This window comes from Ursus americanus, chromosome 28 (assembly GCF_024610735.1).
Source record: "Ursus americanus isolate L20-20 chromosome 28, mUrsAme1.1.p, whole genome shotgun sequence".
Lineage (NCBI taxonomy): Eukaryota > Metazoa > Chordata > Mammalia > Carnivora > Ursidae > Ursus > Ursus americanus.
Window position 1 is genome coordinate 35,296,842 of NC_142154.1, and position 15,653 is coordinate 35,312,494.

General features: G+C 45.2%; 1 protein-coding gene and 1 long non-coding RNA gene across 8 annotated transcripts in view; one reads left to right on the forward strand and one right to left on the reverse strand.

The window, feature by feature from the left end:
• The window catches only part of LOC148107597 (uncharacterized), an 85,608-nt gene that overhangs the window by 68,185 nt on the left and 1,770 nt on the right, over positions 1-15,653 (forward strand). The gene's annotated exons all lie outside the window — the stretch shown is intronic.
• The window catches only part of IQCH (IQ motif containing H), a 197,515-nt gene that overhangs the window by 50,274 nt on the left and 131,588 nt on the right, over positions 1-15,653 (reverse strand). For all 7 annotated transcript variants that reach the window (XM_045810715.2, XM_087856836.1, XM_087856835.1 and 4 more), the window contains 2 exons: positions 5,320-5,440; positions 1,328-1,614 (listed from right to left, as the gene is read on the reverse strand). In XM_045810715.2, coding sequence (XP_045666671.1) covers positions 1,328-1,614; positions 5,320-5,440 — 408 coding nt within the window. The remainder of the gene's footprint in view (positions 1-1,327; positions 1,615-5,319; positions 5,441-15,653) is intronic.

Below are 15,653 nucleotides of genomic sequence, written 5' to 3' on the forward strand. Positions count from 1 at the left end.
AAGCTGCCCAAAACATAAACTCTCACTTTGAAACCATCATCTGACTGAAATGGAGAATCATAAAACTGAGAATAATGAATATAAGATAACTAAACTACATTTACAATGTTGGATGGCCAGAGGATATCGGGAGAGCGAGGGCAGAGGCCATTTCACACTGTCGGTGGAGGTCTGGTCACCCAGCACTTACAGAGGTAGAACTAAATGTTTTTAAAACTGAGTCCTGTGAAGTCGTACTGAATCTAAACATTATAATTTTGGTGGGGGCGGTGAGAAGCAAAGCAAAAAAGGCTAAAGTTACCTAAACCATTATATGTCAGAGCCACACATGTGCATATGAAAAATCTTACAGATGACATATTGAATAAATAAAAGCATGTTACATAATAACAATAATATGTAGTATGTTATGATCTATAAAAAGTTTTAAAACATGCAAAATGAAACTATCATTTATGGAATCCTCCATGCGTAATCAAAGCGTAAAGATATGGAAAGGAATCAGAGCCCCAGTCATAAGCCGGTGGCTGCCTCGGGGAGGAGGAAAGGCCCCATTACGAGGATTGGCAAGGAGCGTGCAGGACTGTAGGTGATATTGGCACCGCTTTCTTTCTTTTTTTTTTTTTTAAAGACTTTATTTATTTATTTGACAGAGATAGAGACAGCCAGCGAGAGAGGGAACACAAGCAGGGGGGGTGGGAGAGGAAGAAGCAGGCTCATAGCAGAAGAGCCTGATGTGGGGCTCGATCCCATAACGCCGGGATCACGCCCTGAGCCGAAGGCAGACGCTTAACCGCTGTGCCACCCAGGCGCCCCGCTTTATTTCTTAAACTGAGTGGGGGCACGTGATGTTTATTACATGATTATTATGGCCTTTTTATATTGATGAAATATGTCCGTCCCAATACATTTTTTAGAAGAGAAAACGGACAACCTAAGTTGCTGTGAACTACTGATAAGAAAAGGAACGGAAACAAGGACTCGCTTAACGCCTTTCTAGTGACCTACATTCTATTTAAGCACAAGTTTTAGACGAGTTCAATCCCTGGATGGCATAAAATAGTCTCATGATAAGACACGGGCAGAACACTAATGGGCAGATTTGAGGCCCATCAATAGAGCTGTGTGGGATGAGTTGCAGTCACTGAAACTCCAGCAGTACCTGAACGAGAAGATCCTGGGCACAGACCCTATAAATGCTGAATTTACAGAGTCCACTCCTCCGAGGAGCACTGCCTCTGAGCAACTCCCTGATACTCCCTGTTGTATAGGAGCAGACAGTATGGAGTCTTCACCTATTTTAGTATTTCACACGGCATCAACTTACCTGCTGTTCCATGGTGGTTGGATCAATAAATGTCACCAGGTCTATAGAAAAGTAACCAACCACATTTCTCTTTTTACAAGCGTTTCCGATTTTGAGGCACAAAGAACTGAGAACTTGGGGATCCACTGAGGTCTGAGGCATGGTGGTACCAGTAGAAATGAAGGGGCCTTCTGCATGGAGCTGGTCCCCCGTGGACAGCACTCTCATTTCTCCACTGGGCTCGATCAGCATATCCACCGTCAGGTTGGTGACACTTTCTGCAGGTGGGTACGCTTCCATCGTGCCTCCTGGTGGGAAAAGCATGGAGTAGGTGAAAAGGCGTGCTTCCATGATTATGTCCACTTAGCACAGGAGGAAAGAGCCCAGGCTTTGGCAGAAGGACGTGGGCTCAGATCCTGCAGCCGCCATGTCTTGTGAGACTTTGGGCAAGTAGTTTCAATTCTCTGAACTTCCTCTTTCGTCATCTATAAAATGGTCATGATAGAACCTACCTCACCTATTGTTGTGATCTTAGAGATACTGTATCCTTAGTATTTATCCCAGTACCTGGCATATACTAGGACTCAATGAATGTCAGTTTTCATTCACCATAAAGATGCCATAAGGTCATCAAGGCTGTGCGTATTCATAACAGAGACAATGGACCTAAGGACTATAGGCAAATCCCTCAGGGGGGATGAACTACCCATCGTCCGCGTTTATACCTTGAGGACAAGTGCTCTTTCTGTTCAACCTCACCGCTTTTTGAAGTTTTGACAGGTTAGGACTTTTATCAGGAACAAGAGAACACTATTATGTCAAAGGATTCCTACACAATGCCACTTGTCAAACATTTTTTAAAATATAGTGCGCAGGAGATGCTGCCATTCTTGAAGAAGGGTCCCTACTGATAATGAGAACTTTATAATTTGTCACACTTTACCTTTTGCTCTGAATAACGGAAATCTCGGAGGCCAACCTGATGCTCAGCCACAGCAACGCCAGGAGCCCTGGCTAATTTTGTGAGTTAGCTTAGTGACGTCTGCAAAATTTACACGGCCCGGATACTTTGTTGTTAGGCCTAACATAAATCTTCCTGTATATATACCTTTTATAGAAAAAGTATTTCAGTATTATTTATAAAGAATAAAATAGCATAACTTAAAAGTAAAAACAACAAAGTGTTCCCTAGACAGGGTGGCCTCTGGAGCCCGAGAGTATTAAGATAAACTTGGTGCATATTTCACAAATTTGCTAGGACGTGACCTCTGCCCACAGGCTTAGAACAGCCTATATGGTTAGATTCTGAGATTTTTAGCAATTCTCAAAGGCAGCCATCTGTTACTGTATATAAAAGGCACTTTCCTTAAGTGTCTATAAGTTTGTTTGGAGCCGGCCCTAAGGAAAGCTGAGTATCAGAAGGAAAACTGATTTATCTATTTAGTTAGTAGGAGATGCGCTTTTCTTTAAATGGGGCCTAGTAGTGTGTGCTGCACCGAGACACAAGTTGTTGGGGAACTAGCAAGGTGAATGCAACAAAATCCACAAAAACAAACACAAATACCGATTGCACCTCTCCGAGTGAGTTAACTTTGTGGCTTTATCTGTCACCTGGATTTTGAAGGATTGTGCCTCAGTGGAAGCGCATTATCCTCTATACTTACAAGATTACTTGAGGTTTTTTGGGGTTTGTTTTGTTTTGTTTTGTTTTTGTTTTTTTACTTCAAAGTAGCTTATTTGTACTGTCTTCTCAGCATTATGACCATGGCTTTTTCACTGTTAACTTTTTTTCCTTTCAAAGCAATTAATTCCTCTTTTTAAAAAGTATATTGCTTTTGATGATAGTCCTGTGACAAGGCAGAAATTGCATCTGTAGCACGTTTTGTGGCCATAAGCACGATTGAGAGAGCAGAAGGGAAACAAAACAGGCAAGAGTGCAAGGTGGTGAGAGATGTGGCACGAGAGTTGGGAAACCAGGAGGGACGGCCTGGCTTGGTCAGTGAGCATTTATGCAGGGCCTGCTGAATGCACTGGGCTTAGAGCCAGGCAGAGGTTTGGAAACACATGACTTCCTGGAACTGGGTTTTTGAGACATGTTAAAATTGTAGGGTCTAACTGTGTTCCCATTCACCACATACTTGTGTGGTTTTGCCCTAGTGACTTCCTAGCTTTGAGCCCGTCTCTCTGTCTGTAAAATTGGCTTAATAAAGCTTGTTCTGCTCCCCATAGTTACCGTGTTTACAACATGGCTGAAAGAAAGGAAGCAAGGGTAGAGATGAACGAGGTCGAAGCACAGCCTAAACCTGAGGTTATATAGCTAAGGTGAGACAGTGGCTGGGAAAACCCTTTCTCAGCTACAAAGCTCCCACGACAATAACGAGATTAGAGGACAGTTTGCAGGCTGACCTTAGAAGATTTGGAAACTCCTGAGTCCTGTCCTAGATGCACCTAGAAATCTTCAGGGTCACCCTGTCCTAACAAAAGGAATCCCTTATTGACCACTTTTGTTGTAGGTACCTTATTTTCTCCCATTTATGCATCTGGGGCTGACTCTTAGTTTTACTTTTCTGTAAGTGGGTGCGCATGAAAATTTGGAAAATCACAGAACTTTAGATTTGAGAGCACTTTGGAGATCATGCATCATCTCCCCTTCTCCCCGCACGAGCAAAGAAACCCCTTTTTGCATCATGCTTATAAGCTGACCATCCAACCACTAGCTTGACTAATTCATTCACAGGGTGTTCGCTACTCCCTCCCACTCCACATGCCCACCCGTGCATTCCAACAAGCCACGCATCTGTCCTTTCTGGTGCTCTCTCATACACTGAGTTAGGATGTGTTCCTTGATAAATATACCCGCTGGATCCCACCAGGACTCCTGGAACAACATAGAGGTAGGCTCTTATTGGCTCTGCTATGTATTCACGGGGTGATTTGGGGCGAGTTACTTAGTCTTTTGTACCTCTGTTTCCCCTTCTGTAAAACCAGGGTGATAATGGTACCCGCCTGATAGGATTGTTGGGGGGATCAAATAAATTAATGTGCATATGCCTAGCATAGTGTCTGGCACGTGATAAACACTTCCTGGTGCTCATGATGTCATCTCCACTGTGCTGGGATCAGTGTTGTGTGGTTGCTGCTGCTCTTATCTGACGTCATGTTATGATATTATCATATATTAATGTTAATATAAGCACTTTTATTATCACCTGACAGTGGTGAATAGAGTGTAAAGATATCTTCTGTGGCCAGTTATACCAGTCTCCTCATGTCCTTCCTGTGGGTAAGCAGGTAGGAATATCTGCCTTATGCTGTAACCTCCTAGGAGTGAGGGGCCTTGCATGGGTATATGGTCCCCACAGGGAGGGACCTCTGCAACTGGGGACAAGTATCACTCGCTCCATTCAGCTCCTCGTCCATAGATCTCCTTGTGTCCTTAGAGGATAAGGGTGGGTCAGGGGGATGAAAGGACAGCGGAAGATCTTTACTAAGAAATTCTGCCATCAGAACGGGAGGTGAGACCATTTCTGCTGTCTCAAAAAAAGGGAAGGGGAAACTAACACATATTAAATACCCATGTAGAGGTTGCGTGGTAGAAATTTTCACATCTGTACTGCGTCGAATCATCCCAGCAACCCTGTGAAGTAGCTAAGGGAGGACACTGGGCCTCTGAGAGTTTCAGAACCTTGTTCAAGGTCAGGGATGAGTTCCATAACCAGGTCATCCGATTCCAAAGCCTACCTGTCAGGACAAGTCTGAGGTGCAAATGCAGGGTCGAATCTTGAGCTATGCCTGCCACGCTTGGTGTGCTCAGCTCCTATTTCCATAAGAGGCTGAGTGCAAGTTAAATATTGAGACAAAGCTGGAAAGAGGGAAAAAAGTCTGCTCGTAGGAGCACTTACTAAACCAACACAAGAGAGGCAAGGTATTTAAATCGGTGTGAGGTTGACCCAAAACTGGAATTCAAGGTTGTGTAGACCAATCCTCAGTAGAAGCTTTACAGTCTTATTTACCTTGACTGAGAAATGTTTGGAGGAATTTCCTCCACGTCGGGAACCGTTTCTCATTGACTGGCTGTGCGTGCTGTGCTAAAATGCCCGCCAGCTCCTCGGAGATCTTCACCAAAGCTGGCTCCTGCAGAAACAAATTAAATAGAACCACAAGCAATTTTACTACAGAAATGAAAACTGCTTGTGGAGTGATTAAAAACCAGGCCTCCAACAGGCAAAAAAAATGTGGTTACTGTTTACCCAGAGTCAGAAAGCCATTTTGAAATTTTTCTCTAATTTTCCAGGCATTTCAGTTTTCATATTTCAAAGTGATTTGGCCCCTCAATATTGCTGCTAGTCGTGCCTATTGTCTCCAAAGGGCAGCCTTCTGTCTGGACATCAGGAAATCCGGCTGCAGACCCGCTGCAGCTCACCAGCTGAGTGTCCTTGGGCAGTGAGCCTCTTCCCCCTGGGCCTCAGTTTCCCTTTATTGTAAGATGGGGGTTAGTTACCTTGTCCCTAAGATCCTTTAGCCCCAAACGTTTTTTATTCTATGACCCTAACAGGGCTGACCCTGGGAGAAACTACGGAGTTGAAAGGGTCTTTCTTTGGCACCTCCATCTCTTGAGCTGTGTCCTTTCGCCCTTGTTGGGGGGCCTCCACATCCTAGAGCCATGGGATCAAAGCCTTAAACTTCAGGCTGATGCTACAAAGGTGGGATTATAGGTGGGAGCAGGTTGGAAGAGTACGGTGGGGAGGGGGGCTGGCATTCCCCACTAGGTCACAGCCTCAGCTGACTAGACCCGAGACAAGGCCCCTTACCATCATTAATCAACCCAAACCTTGAGTCCCTTGTCAAAATGAAAATAGCTGGAAATCCCCTAAAGAATAAAACGCCTGACTTTTTGATATCAAAAGCCTCCAGTTGCCAGGGCCATGTTTTGTTTTGCTTGGTTTTTGGATAGTCTTAGTAGACGCTTTAAAAATTTTCAAATAGAAGCCAACTCTTTAGATTTTATTTCTGGCAGAAGTAGGACAGGGCACTAGATATAAAACCATTTGATGGGCAGTATTCATATTCAAAATATGGGGCACTGATAAGAAAAACTTGGGCTTGCTTTGGGTTGCTAGGGACCCTCTGGATCCATATGTGAGTGCTCAGTAATTTGGAAGAATTGGAAAAGAACCTACCGCTTTGGTGAGTGGGGTTGAAAGGAATCTTAGAAATAATCTGTATACTCATTTATTTCCAGCTTCCCTGACATTAAAAAAGTGACTGTCCCGTCGCCCCGCTCCCCACCCCCAGCTCCTCGGGATACCTGTTTCATTCTGGGTCCAGTGCCCTCTGAAAATCTATAATAGAAGACATATATCTGAGAATATACTCTAGGCGGGTCCAAATAATCTGAATAATTTCTGAAATATCCAGAAAATCCTGGTGGGAGAGTCTCATTAGTTAGCTTAGTAAGTGCTTGACTACAAAACAAAAATGCCAGTGAGAAAGGGAGAGTGCCTGGCCAGCAAGTTCAGGATGAATCACTGTGCAGGGCCTGGAGGTCTGTTCAGAAGGGTTGGGGAAGCTGGCTCAGGCCGCCAGCCTTTGCCTTGGGAGGTGGAGGCAGGGAAATTGCTGTCAAAGCAGGGGGCCTTTTGCCTTCCCTATTCTGCACCATGTACACGTTTCCTCTGCTTTTTACTGGACATCGCCTCAGGTCTCCATATCATAAACAAGCATACACAACTCGGAGTTCCAACAACCTGGACACCCTCGTTGCTCCTTCTTAGAACACCGTCCTCCAAACCCACCTTTCTTTTTGTTTGATACTTTTTTCCATTAAAAGCATTCTACTCTATTGAAGAAGACCAATTATCAGTGATTCATGAGGTGCCCCAAGCTGGGACGCCCGAGCATGGCTGTCGATTCCCACCCTGCTCAGGAAAGCCCAGTGTCAAGGTGGGAAGCCTTGCAGGCCAGGCCATCCCCCACAACAGTGGAGACTTCTTTTCTGTTCCCCCGTGATTAAAGGGTCTTCTTTCCTGCCGTGCTCCTGAAAAGTGTTAAAACATCTGCACCGTCATCTGCCATGTGGCTATTCATATCAAGACAGTCTAAATGAAATAATTCATTTACTCATGCATATATCAATCAATTACAGGTATGAGGAGTATCAAAATCACAGAGACAGACATTATAGTGATGGCCGTTCGGGACTGGGGGCAGGGGGAATGGGGAGTTGGTGTTGCATGGGTACAGAGATCCAGTTTTACAAGATGGAAAGAGCTAGGGAGATGGATGGTGGCAATGGCTGCCCAGTGTTATGAACATATGTCCAGTGTTATGAACACCACTGGGCTGTACGCTTAAAAATGTTTAAGATGGTAAATTTTATGTTATATGTATTTACCACAATAGAAGCAATCGGAGGAAAATGACAAAATGTCAGGCCTTCCTTTTAAGGAGCTGAGCTAGGGGAAAAGAGTGTCTGTGTGTTTTAGGGGCTGGAGATGGAGCGGAGTCAGTGAGGGAACAGGTGGAAACCTTGCTACCTAAATCTTGAAACTAGATCTCGATCAACTTGAGGATCAAGCTGGGACTCCCCAGACAATGCGTGAAGAGGGGCCATTGTGACTCCGCCTGCGATTCCTAATGTGGCCTCACCTCTCTCATCTGCAGCTCCCAGCCTCGCCCCAACCTCCCCTGGCTCAGTCTCTTTCCTCAGCCTGCCTTCCTCCACTTCCTCCCCTGGCTGCCTCCTCCCCATCCTGAGTTAGTCCCAGTCCAGCCTCTCCCAGGAAGCCTTTTCTGTCACCAGCTGGGTATCCTTTCTCTGTGCTCTCCAGCTCCGCGGGGGCTCCCTCCTGGTGGGGTCAGTGGCTTTGAGGTCATTTGCCCTCGTGCTCTGCACGGGGAACTGAATGTGGAATGAGTCATGACAGTAGTAAACACAGACCCAGCCCTGAACAGCTGAAGTTCCAGAATAAGGGAGGATGTGAAACCACTCAACAGGCCTCCCTCCTTGCTGCCTAGGAACCACCTGGGGGGATGACCACTTAAGAACCACCAATGCTTCCTGGGTGGATTTTATGGGATTCCCTGCCTCTGAGGGGCATTGGGAAGATAAATGAGGTGACATTTATGAAGTGTCACCTCAGACGCAACATGCTCTGTGAGGGCCCATAATTAACTCGTAGGGCTGAGGCTCGTGTGAGGCGTCTGGACATGGTGCCAAGCGGCCGCCGCTGCCTCTGCTTACACAGCCAGCCGTCGTGCCCGACCGTGCCGGATCCGCAGCATTTATGCTGTGCACAAAGCCACAGCAAGGGGGTACATTTCCTAGAGGAAAGTCTGCTGCAGGAATCTGGAGGATGAATCGTGTCCCATCATGAGAAGTACACAGCTGAAGGCACTGGCGGGGTGGTGTTCGCTAGGGGGTGCTGGGGCACACCGAGGCAGCTTGGGGCCATGGTTAACTCTCTAAGAAAAAGATACGGGTTGGAATAAGGGGGAGGTGTTAACTATTCCATGAATTTATTTTGAAAGCGTCTGATGGGAAATAGGCGGCTTATACTAAGAACGGCCTTAGTACCAATGAAAAGAGAACTGTCGCCCCACCCCTACCACACGGATCCAAACCATGCAAGTGCAGCAGGATCTGCGGCTCATAGATTCACGGAAAGGCAGCAAACTGACATTCCATGTAAGAGCTCTGTTTTGTCTCCGCCAGCCCCATCAACAACCCTCCACAGCCCAGTTTCTGCTGGGGACTCGGAAGCTGCCTGTGCACGGGTGGGTGAGGCCGGAGCTCAGAGCCGGGTGCAGAGGAGTCCATGACCGCTGTGGCGAGGCAACCAAGGAGCACCACCCTCTTCTGGGGAGCAACATGGGCTCAATGGCCACAAAGGGCCGTCTGATGTCAGATGCCAGTTCTCAGTGTCAGAATAGTTTCCGCTCTCTAGCGATGATCATTTTGCATAGTTCAGACGCAGTTACCACACCGTTAAGGGCAGATGCTGGTAAGGGGAGATCTGTAGTGAATTCAGGCTTATTCCCTTCAAAATGAACCCGAGGACACCCAGGCGCCTGCGTGCTCCCACGTGCATAACCACACCAGACAGACCCCCAGGTTCGTGGGAAAGTAAAATACTTTCCTTTATCAGAGTAGGCTCACATTCATGAGCTCTCTCGGTCCCTACAGTGGCGCTTTGAGGTAGGCCTGCACGGTATCGTGTCCCCTGCTTTACAAATGGGAGGCAGACGCTCCTAGAATGAAGAGGCTTGTTGCTTTGTCAGATTCTGTTACTGGATGATTTTTAACACGGGGCTAAAGACAGAAAAATGTGGGAGGTCGTGGGAATGAGTGCTAGCTTGCTTTCTTTGCCCCCTTTTCACCCTCCCAAAGTGTGTCTGTATAGGACTATATGTGTGTGTGTGTATTTATACTTATACATAAAATGTCTGTTGTAAGTCCGCAATGGGGGGCGGACATCTCCTCTATCCTACAAGCTTGTGAAGTGAGTAGTTAGAAGGTTTCACCTCAGTGAGTCACATCAAGGTGGTAGACTACCAGTCAGTGGTTCAGAGGTCCCATCACCCTCGCGGAGTAAATCGTTTAGAGCTAACAACTCTGGGGGTGTGGGAAGGAAAGTATGTACCTTGTGGATGATAAACAGACGTTAGAAAAATTCACTTTCCTTTTTGGAAAAAAATTCAGAATTCCAGATTTTTCTTCCATCATGATTGCACTGGCTCTGCCAGCACACCTTAGCTGCTGGCCTTTGTGGAGCTGAGGGTTCTAGAGCAGTTCCCATCCAGGAGAAACTCCGGCCCCATCTTTGCCATTGCACGGGCTTTCTCCAGTACCCACATGTACCCCCAGAGTGCACTGACAATAGTCATGACCTTGGAAGGTTCCAAGATACCTGCAGAGCGTAGGACCCAGGGCCTCCCTCCGCCCAACCAAGGCATCCTAGAGAGTCTTGTCTATCAAGCATGGACCTTGCCTCTCAGCCCACTCTCTTTTTCTATCAAGAAAGTGTAAATTTGAAGGGAGAGATATTTGACTGAAGGAAATTCACGATCTCTCAGGGGAAGCCGCTAGCATATCCAATTTAATGCTGCCCTCAATGACTAAAGCTGCTTCAAACTCCAGAGAGTTACCTTTCCCAGGTAAAGTCTGTGTGTGTGTGTGTGTGTGTGTGTGTGTGTGTGTGTGTGTGTGTGTGTGTTGGGGAGGATGGGAGGGGAGAAAGAAGGAATACAAATTAGAATGCTCTAAATATCAATCCCACCAAAACTCACTTTAATTTAGAAGTTTCTTTGCTAGATCTGCAGTGATGGATTAAGGAAAATAACTTCTTGGCTAATCACCTCCAGTCTCACATCACATATTGGTGGTGTTCAAAAGAAAAACCAAGGGAACTAGCTAGATTGTTCTGCTTTATGAAGATTTCTGATATCCCTAAATGCAGGAATGGAGGGTGGCATAAGGTCAGAAGGGCAGGACAATGACCTAAAAAACTAAGCAAGACTGTCAGTGTTGAAAGGGGCCATATGGATCGTCTAAGTCAAATGCCTCATGTCACAGAAGAGGGGCTGGAACTCCCGCAATCACGCAGTGAGATTGCAGGAGCTCTCTGGCTGCCTCAGACTCCTGGGTGAGTCTTTTTCACCAGCCTTGCAGCCTCCTTCAGAGGGTAAAGTGTGGGCACCATCAAAGGTGCTCAGGATTTGAATTGGCCGGTGGCACAAAGATGGAGAGAAGGGAGGGATTCCAAATTTGAGGGCGAATTTAGAAAGGTTGCTTTGCTGTGCACAGGATGCATTTACCGCTGTAGTCATTTTTTAGGTAAAATAATAGCTCTCACTTACTGAAAGCTTACCATGTGGCAGGCCTGTGCCAGAGATCTTTTATATTTATTATCTCAAAGCCAGTCTCGGAGTAGATATTATCATTCCCATTTCATGTCACACAGCCATGAAGTAGCAAACTGGGATTCAAATCCGGTTGCTACCAGTATGCCATAATGCAATGGGATCTGTTTCTGTAACTACTATCAGCGGGCATAAATGGTCAGTCTGGGTCAGATTAGATCATCCACATGTGATGTAAGGCTGTGCTGTCAAATTGATGAAAAAGTGGTAGAGTGGACATCTGTTGTTGGCCGCCCAGCGTCTTTGTCCCCTGGTTCAGGGTAACGATGTCCCAAACTCCCTGTCAGGAGCAGCCCCTCCCTCATTCTTAGCTGTACAAGTTGATTGAGAGTGGCTCACCCTCAACTACAATGTTCTAGCTTCCTATTGTCTTGATCAAGGACAAGCTCCAGGAGCTACCGGCAGCCATCTTGCCACCCCGCGGACAGCCAGCCTTAGAATGGAGCAGACATTATGGGCAAGGAGGAGGAGAGATGGAGAGTCACCGGGTCCTTCGTGGTATTGAGCCACTGGGTTAAGCGTTGTCCAAAGTCAGTCTAATCCTTGGATTTTTCAGGGAGCTGAGATAGTCAAGCCATCCTGAGTCGGATTTTCTGTTACTTGAAGTTTAAACATTTTAAGCGGATACAAACTGGCGGGCCCAACGGTGTGCCCACCATCCGTGCTGGACGCTTTCAGCCAGCAAACGGTCTGATCGTCGGTGCGTTGGTTACTCTCATTCTGCAATCAGTAGTGAAGTTTCCACTCATTTCTCTCCATTAAGATCATTAGGAGCAGTCCCTCTTTAGAGTGCGAAAATATGCTGAGAAGATGAAGGAAAAATGAAAATGTCTTCAGCAAGTCATAAACTACTTCCCACACCTACTTAAAGTTTAAGGACTGCTTTAATACTCCATGTTTAATTGTTAATTGAGAATTTAAAAATCAAAAATGCCAACTTTGCCTTCGATGAGATGGAAAATTATGCTGCTGTAGAAGGTAACGTAATGTAAAACAGCCAACATTACCAAGGCACACAAATGTTTTTGGTATGTAAAATTGCTTTGTAAAATATTTGCTCCATCTGCTGAAAGCGGCAAAGACAATTTTCCCTTGATAGCTAATGGCCCATTTCGGCTGTGTGGCAAGGGATTCGCTGCGGTGGCGGCTCTCATTAAACAGAATGGTGAAAACGCGGTATATAATTCCATACTTACGTAGCATTATCCACTCGCGGTTTCTCGAGGAGTCTGTCCCTCATTATGTGGGCCTCCACCTTGTACCAACATGCAGGCCTAACAGTTGATTTGACGGGGGAAGCATTTTGTCCAACTGAGGCACATATGTTGTGCCTCCATTCCAAAGCTCAGCACAACTGCTTCACCCCGACCGGAAACGCTAGAGAGGTTCATTCCCTTTCAACTTTCCAGCACTTACACTGCTGTTTCTTTTCCCCCTCCTCACAGGGGGCCGTGGTGTTCTTTCCAGGTTCACTCTGTCGCGCTGCATGCTGGGGGTTTCAGTAGATCAAGACGAAGCGTTTCTTGAAATTCTTAATTGAACTTTGCACACACACGAAAGCAGGAAATTTGCCCTCCCCCCTGCCCGGCCCCCCCAGGGCCCACACTGCTGTCCTAAAAGCCCAACAAACACTGCCCTTGGTTCCTGGTGCACGTGGCAGTCTGTGATCTCTCTCTGTAAAGGAGTTGTTTACACTATGCCCTGAATTACTCCAACATCTGCTAAAGGAACAATTAAAAATAAATAATCCAGGGTGGTTTAAAAAAAGAAGAATATGTTCACGGTTTGGGAATGATATTAAAAAGTAGCTACAGCTGCAAGTGGCAGATTTTTAAAAAATATTTTTAATGTGGGAAAATGGGTTTAAAGGGAATTGTGCGAAATAGGAGTGACATCAAGTAAATACATGAGTGTTTTAAAGATGATGCGTTTTTTTTACAGCAGAAACCATGCAGTTTCAAAATCAACCGCCAGTGGAAGTGGCCATAATTATTACTGGTAATAGGTCTCTTTCTTACCAGTTAGAGAAATAGCGTTGGTTCGGAAAACTGCATGTGCTAAAAAAGCTCTTTAACTGGAAATTGAAAACAAAAGAAAACACATATGCCCTTTGGACTCTGATTTTTCATTCAAGTGGTAGAGGAGAGGGGTGAATTTGTGGAACGAAATGAGACACTATCAGGAGGGGTTTTATTTTAATTTTATACAAAAGGAACGGGCGAGCAATTTACTTCTCTTAATCAGAATGAAGAGCCGTACCTTCTTTGGTATTTCCACGCGTACGGGTGGACATACTTGAGGCAGTTATGATAGCTGTATGTTTTTATTATTGCGTTCTTTCTACAGACCGTGCTGGTGAAAATACCAGGGTAATAAATCAGTGAATTCCAAAAGTGAGGATTTTTTGTTGGATCTGGTACAATGATAGGAAAGTCCGAGTCTTCTCAAGGGCATCCCTCTCTCACCCGGGGGCACGGAGGACAGACGACCAGAAGCAAATGGCGCAGTCGTAGGCGGAGAGTAAAACTCGTTCTGAATCTGTTCCAAATACCCGTGCCTGCTCTGTGGTTTTCAGCAAAGCAGATATTTCCAAAACAACTCCAAGGGGGACTTCCTGGATGTGAAAACACTAACCAATTCTCGTCTCTCTCATCTTTTGCTTTATTCCTTCCTTCCACACTGTTATTGCGAAAAACTGGCAGTTAAATTCAATTGATTCAAAATATTCCAGATCCATATGGCCGCCAACCCTGGAGCTGAGGCGGCCATAGCGCCTCACTGCTGTTCTCAAGCATTTGCCTCTCCCCCAGTCCCCAGATGGTGGGAGTAGCATTTAAACCTCCTTTTCTCTGCCTTGTACAATAGACCTTGGCACCATTTCAACTGTTTACTCCGGTAATTAACAGCTCTGATACCACAACAATTACAACTCCTACACTCTCACCACAATAATGCTATGAATTAGTGAGAGCTAATGGCTGGAAGGTAGAGTGTTTCCAGACTGTGAGATCTGTGCATTTTTAGAATAAAATAAAAGGTACAAACAGCACGCTTGCAGTAGACAATGATTACCTAGTAATTAGTTTACACAAAGCTTCCTATTTAATGGCAAAACGCTGTAATTAACGTGTGACAGAAAATCAAAGGGTACTTTGTAAGCATATGAAAAATTAACACTGCAGGCCCATAGCTTTATGTACTGATTAGAAGCATATTAAATCAATAGGACACACAGACCAACAGCTTGTATAGCTGGTTATTATAGGTCCTCGGAAGGGGGACCCGGCTTTCATTTACTTGGGGAGGCAATTTCCCTTCTCCTGTCATCTTCCTCAGGCCCCAGTGAAGTACCTCAAACCCATCCCTGGCAGCTCCGTGAAAATAACCATTGAACTGGAAGAAAACATTCTAAGTCATTCTCAGAGATAAGGAAAAATATGTAAATGATTAAAGCTTTCCAATGATTGTGGTGACGTGCTGCTACACTAATTAGAAAAGACACCAACCGGAACCAGAAAATGAAGCAACTGGGTCTCAAGCTTGTGGTCAGAGTAAGCTCTACTTTATCAGGTCAATGCCTCTTTATTCGACATGTAGAAAATGAAAGTAACTGGAATTGTCTTCTATTTTCAAGTGGTAAGAAACCGGACTGCTGTCAAGGTTTATTCTTTTAAAGGCATTATCTGGTAAATCACTGGGCAGGCACAACTGGGTCAATACTGCGTATCTGCAACAGCCACAATCCTATAGAATGATAATTGATGCACAGAACAATATTCTGGAAGCCTGTGTGGGGCTAAAGGACCTTCTGCATCACCAGAGGAAGATTAAATTGTACATAATTGTTCAATGTTACCTGCACTCTAATTGTAATACAATTTTGTGGTAATATTGATAATAACAGGTAGCGTTTCTTGAAGTCTTATTGTATGCTAAGTACATTGGTAGCCAGTTTACAAGGGTATCTTATTCAATAGCCCACAAGGCAGGTACTAATGTTATCCCTCTTTACAGATAAAAGGAAGAGACTTGGAGAGTGAGAAGTGATTTCCCATGGTTCCCCCTAGTGACCTTGATGTGCCTGGGCTACAGAACCCCGCAGAGCCAGACCACCTCCTGGTTATCCTGAATGTTCAATTATTCAGACTAGTCTATTCCAACACTCATTCAGCTTAAGAGGGGGTTTACTACGTCAACATGTAGCAGGAGACTAAAAAAACACAAACAAAATATGTGGTTGCTTATCCAAGAAACAAGGTTTGAAATGCCCACCATATTTTTATTGCTACATTTGATCCTGAAGTTTGGCTACTCTGAGCTTTGTGAGAATTTATTTATAGGTTTACTGAAATGAAACTGTATTAAGTTGAGGAAGGCACTGAAAGTTTGTCACCTCCATGAACAATCAAAGGGTGATATCTAAAAC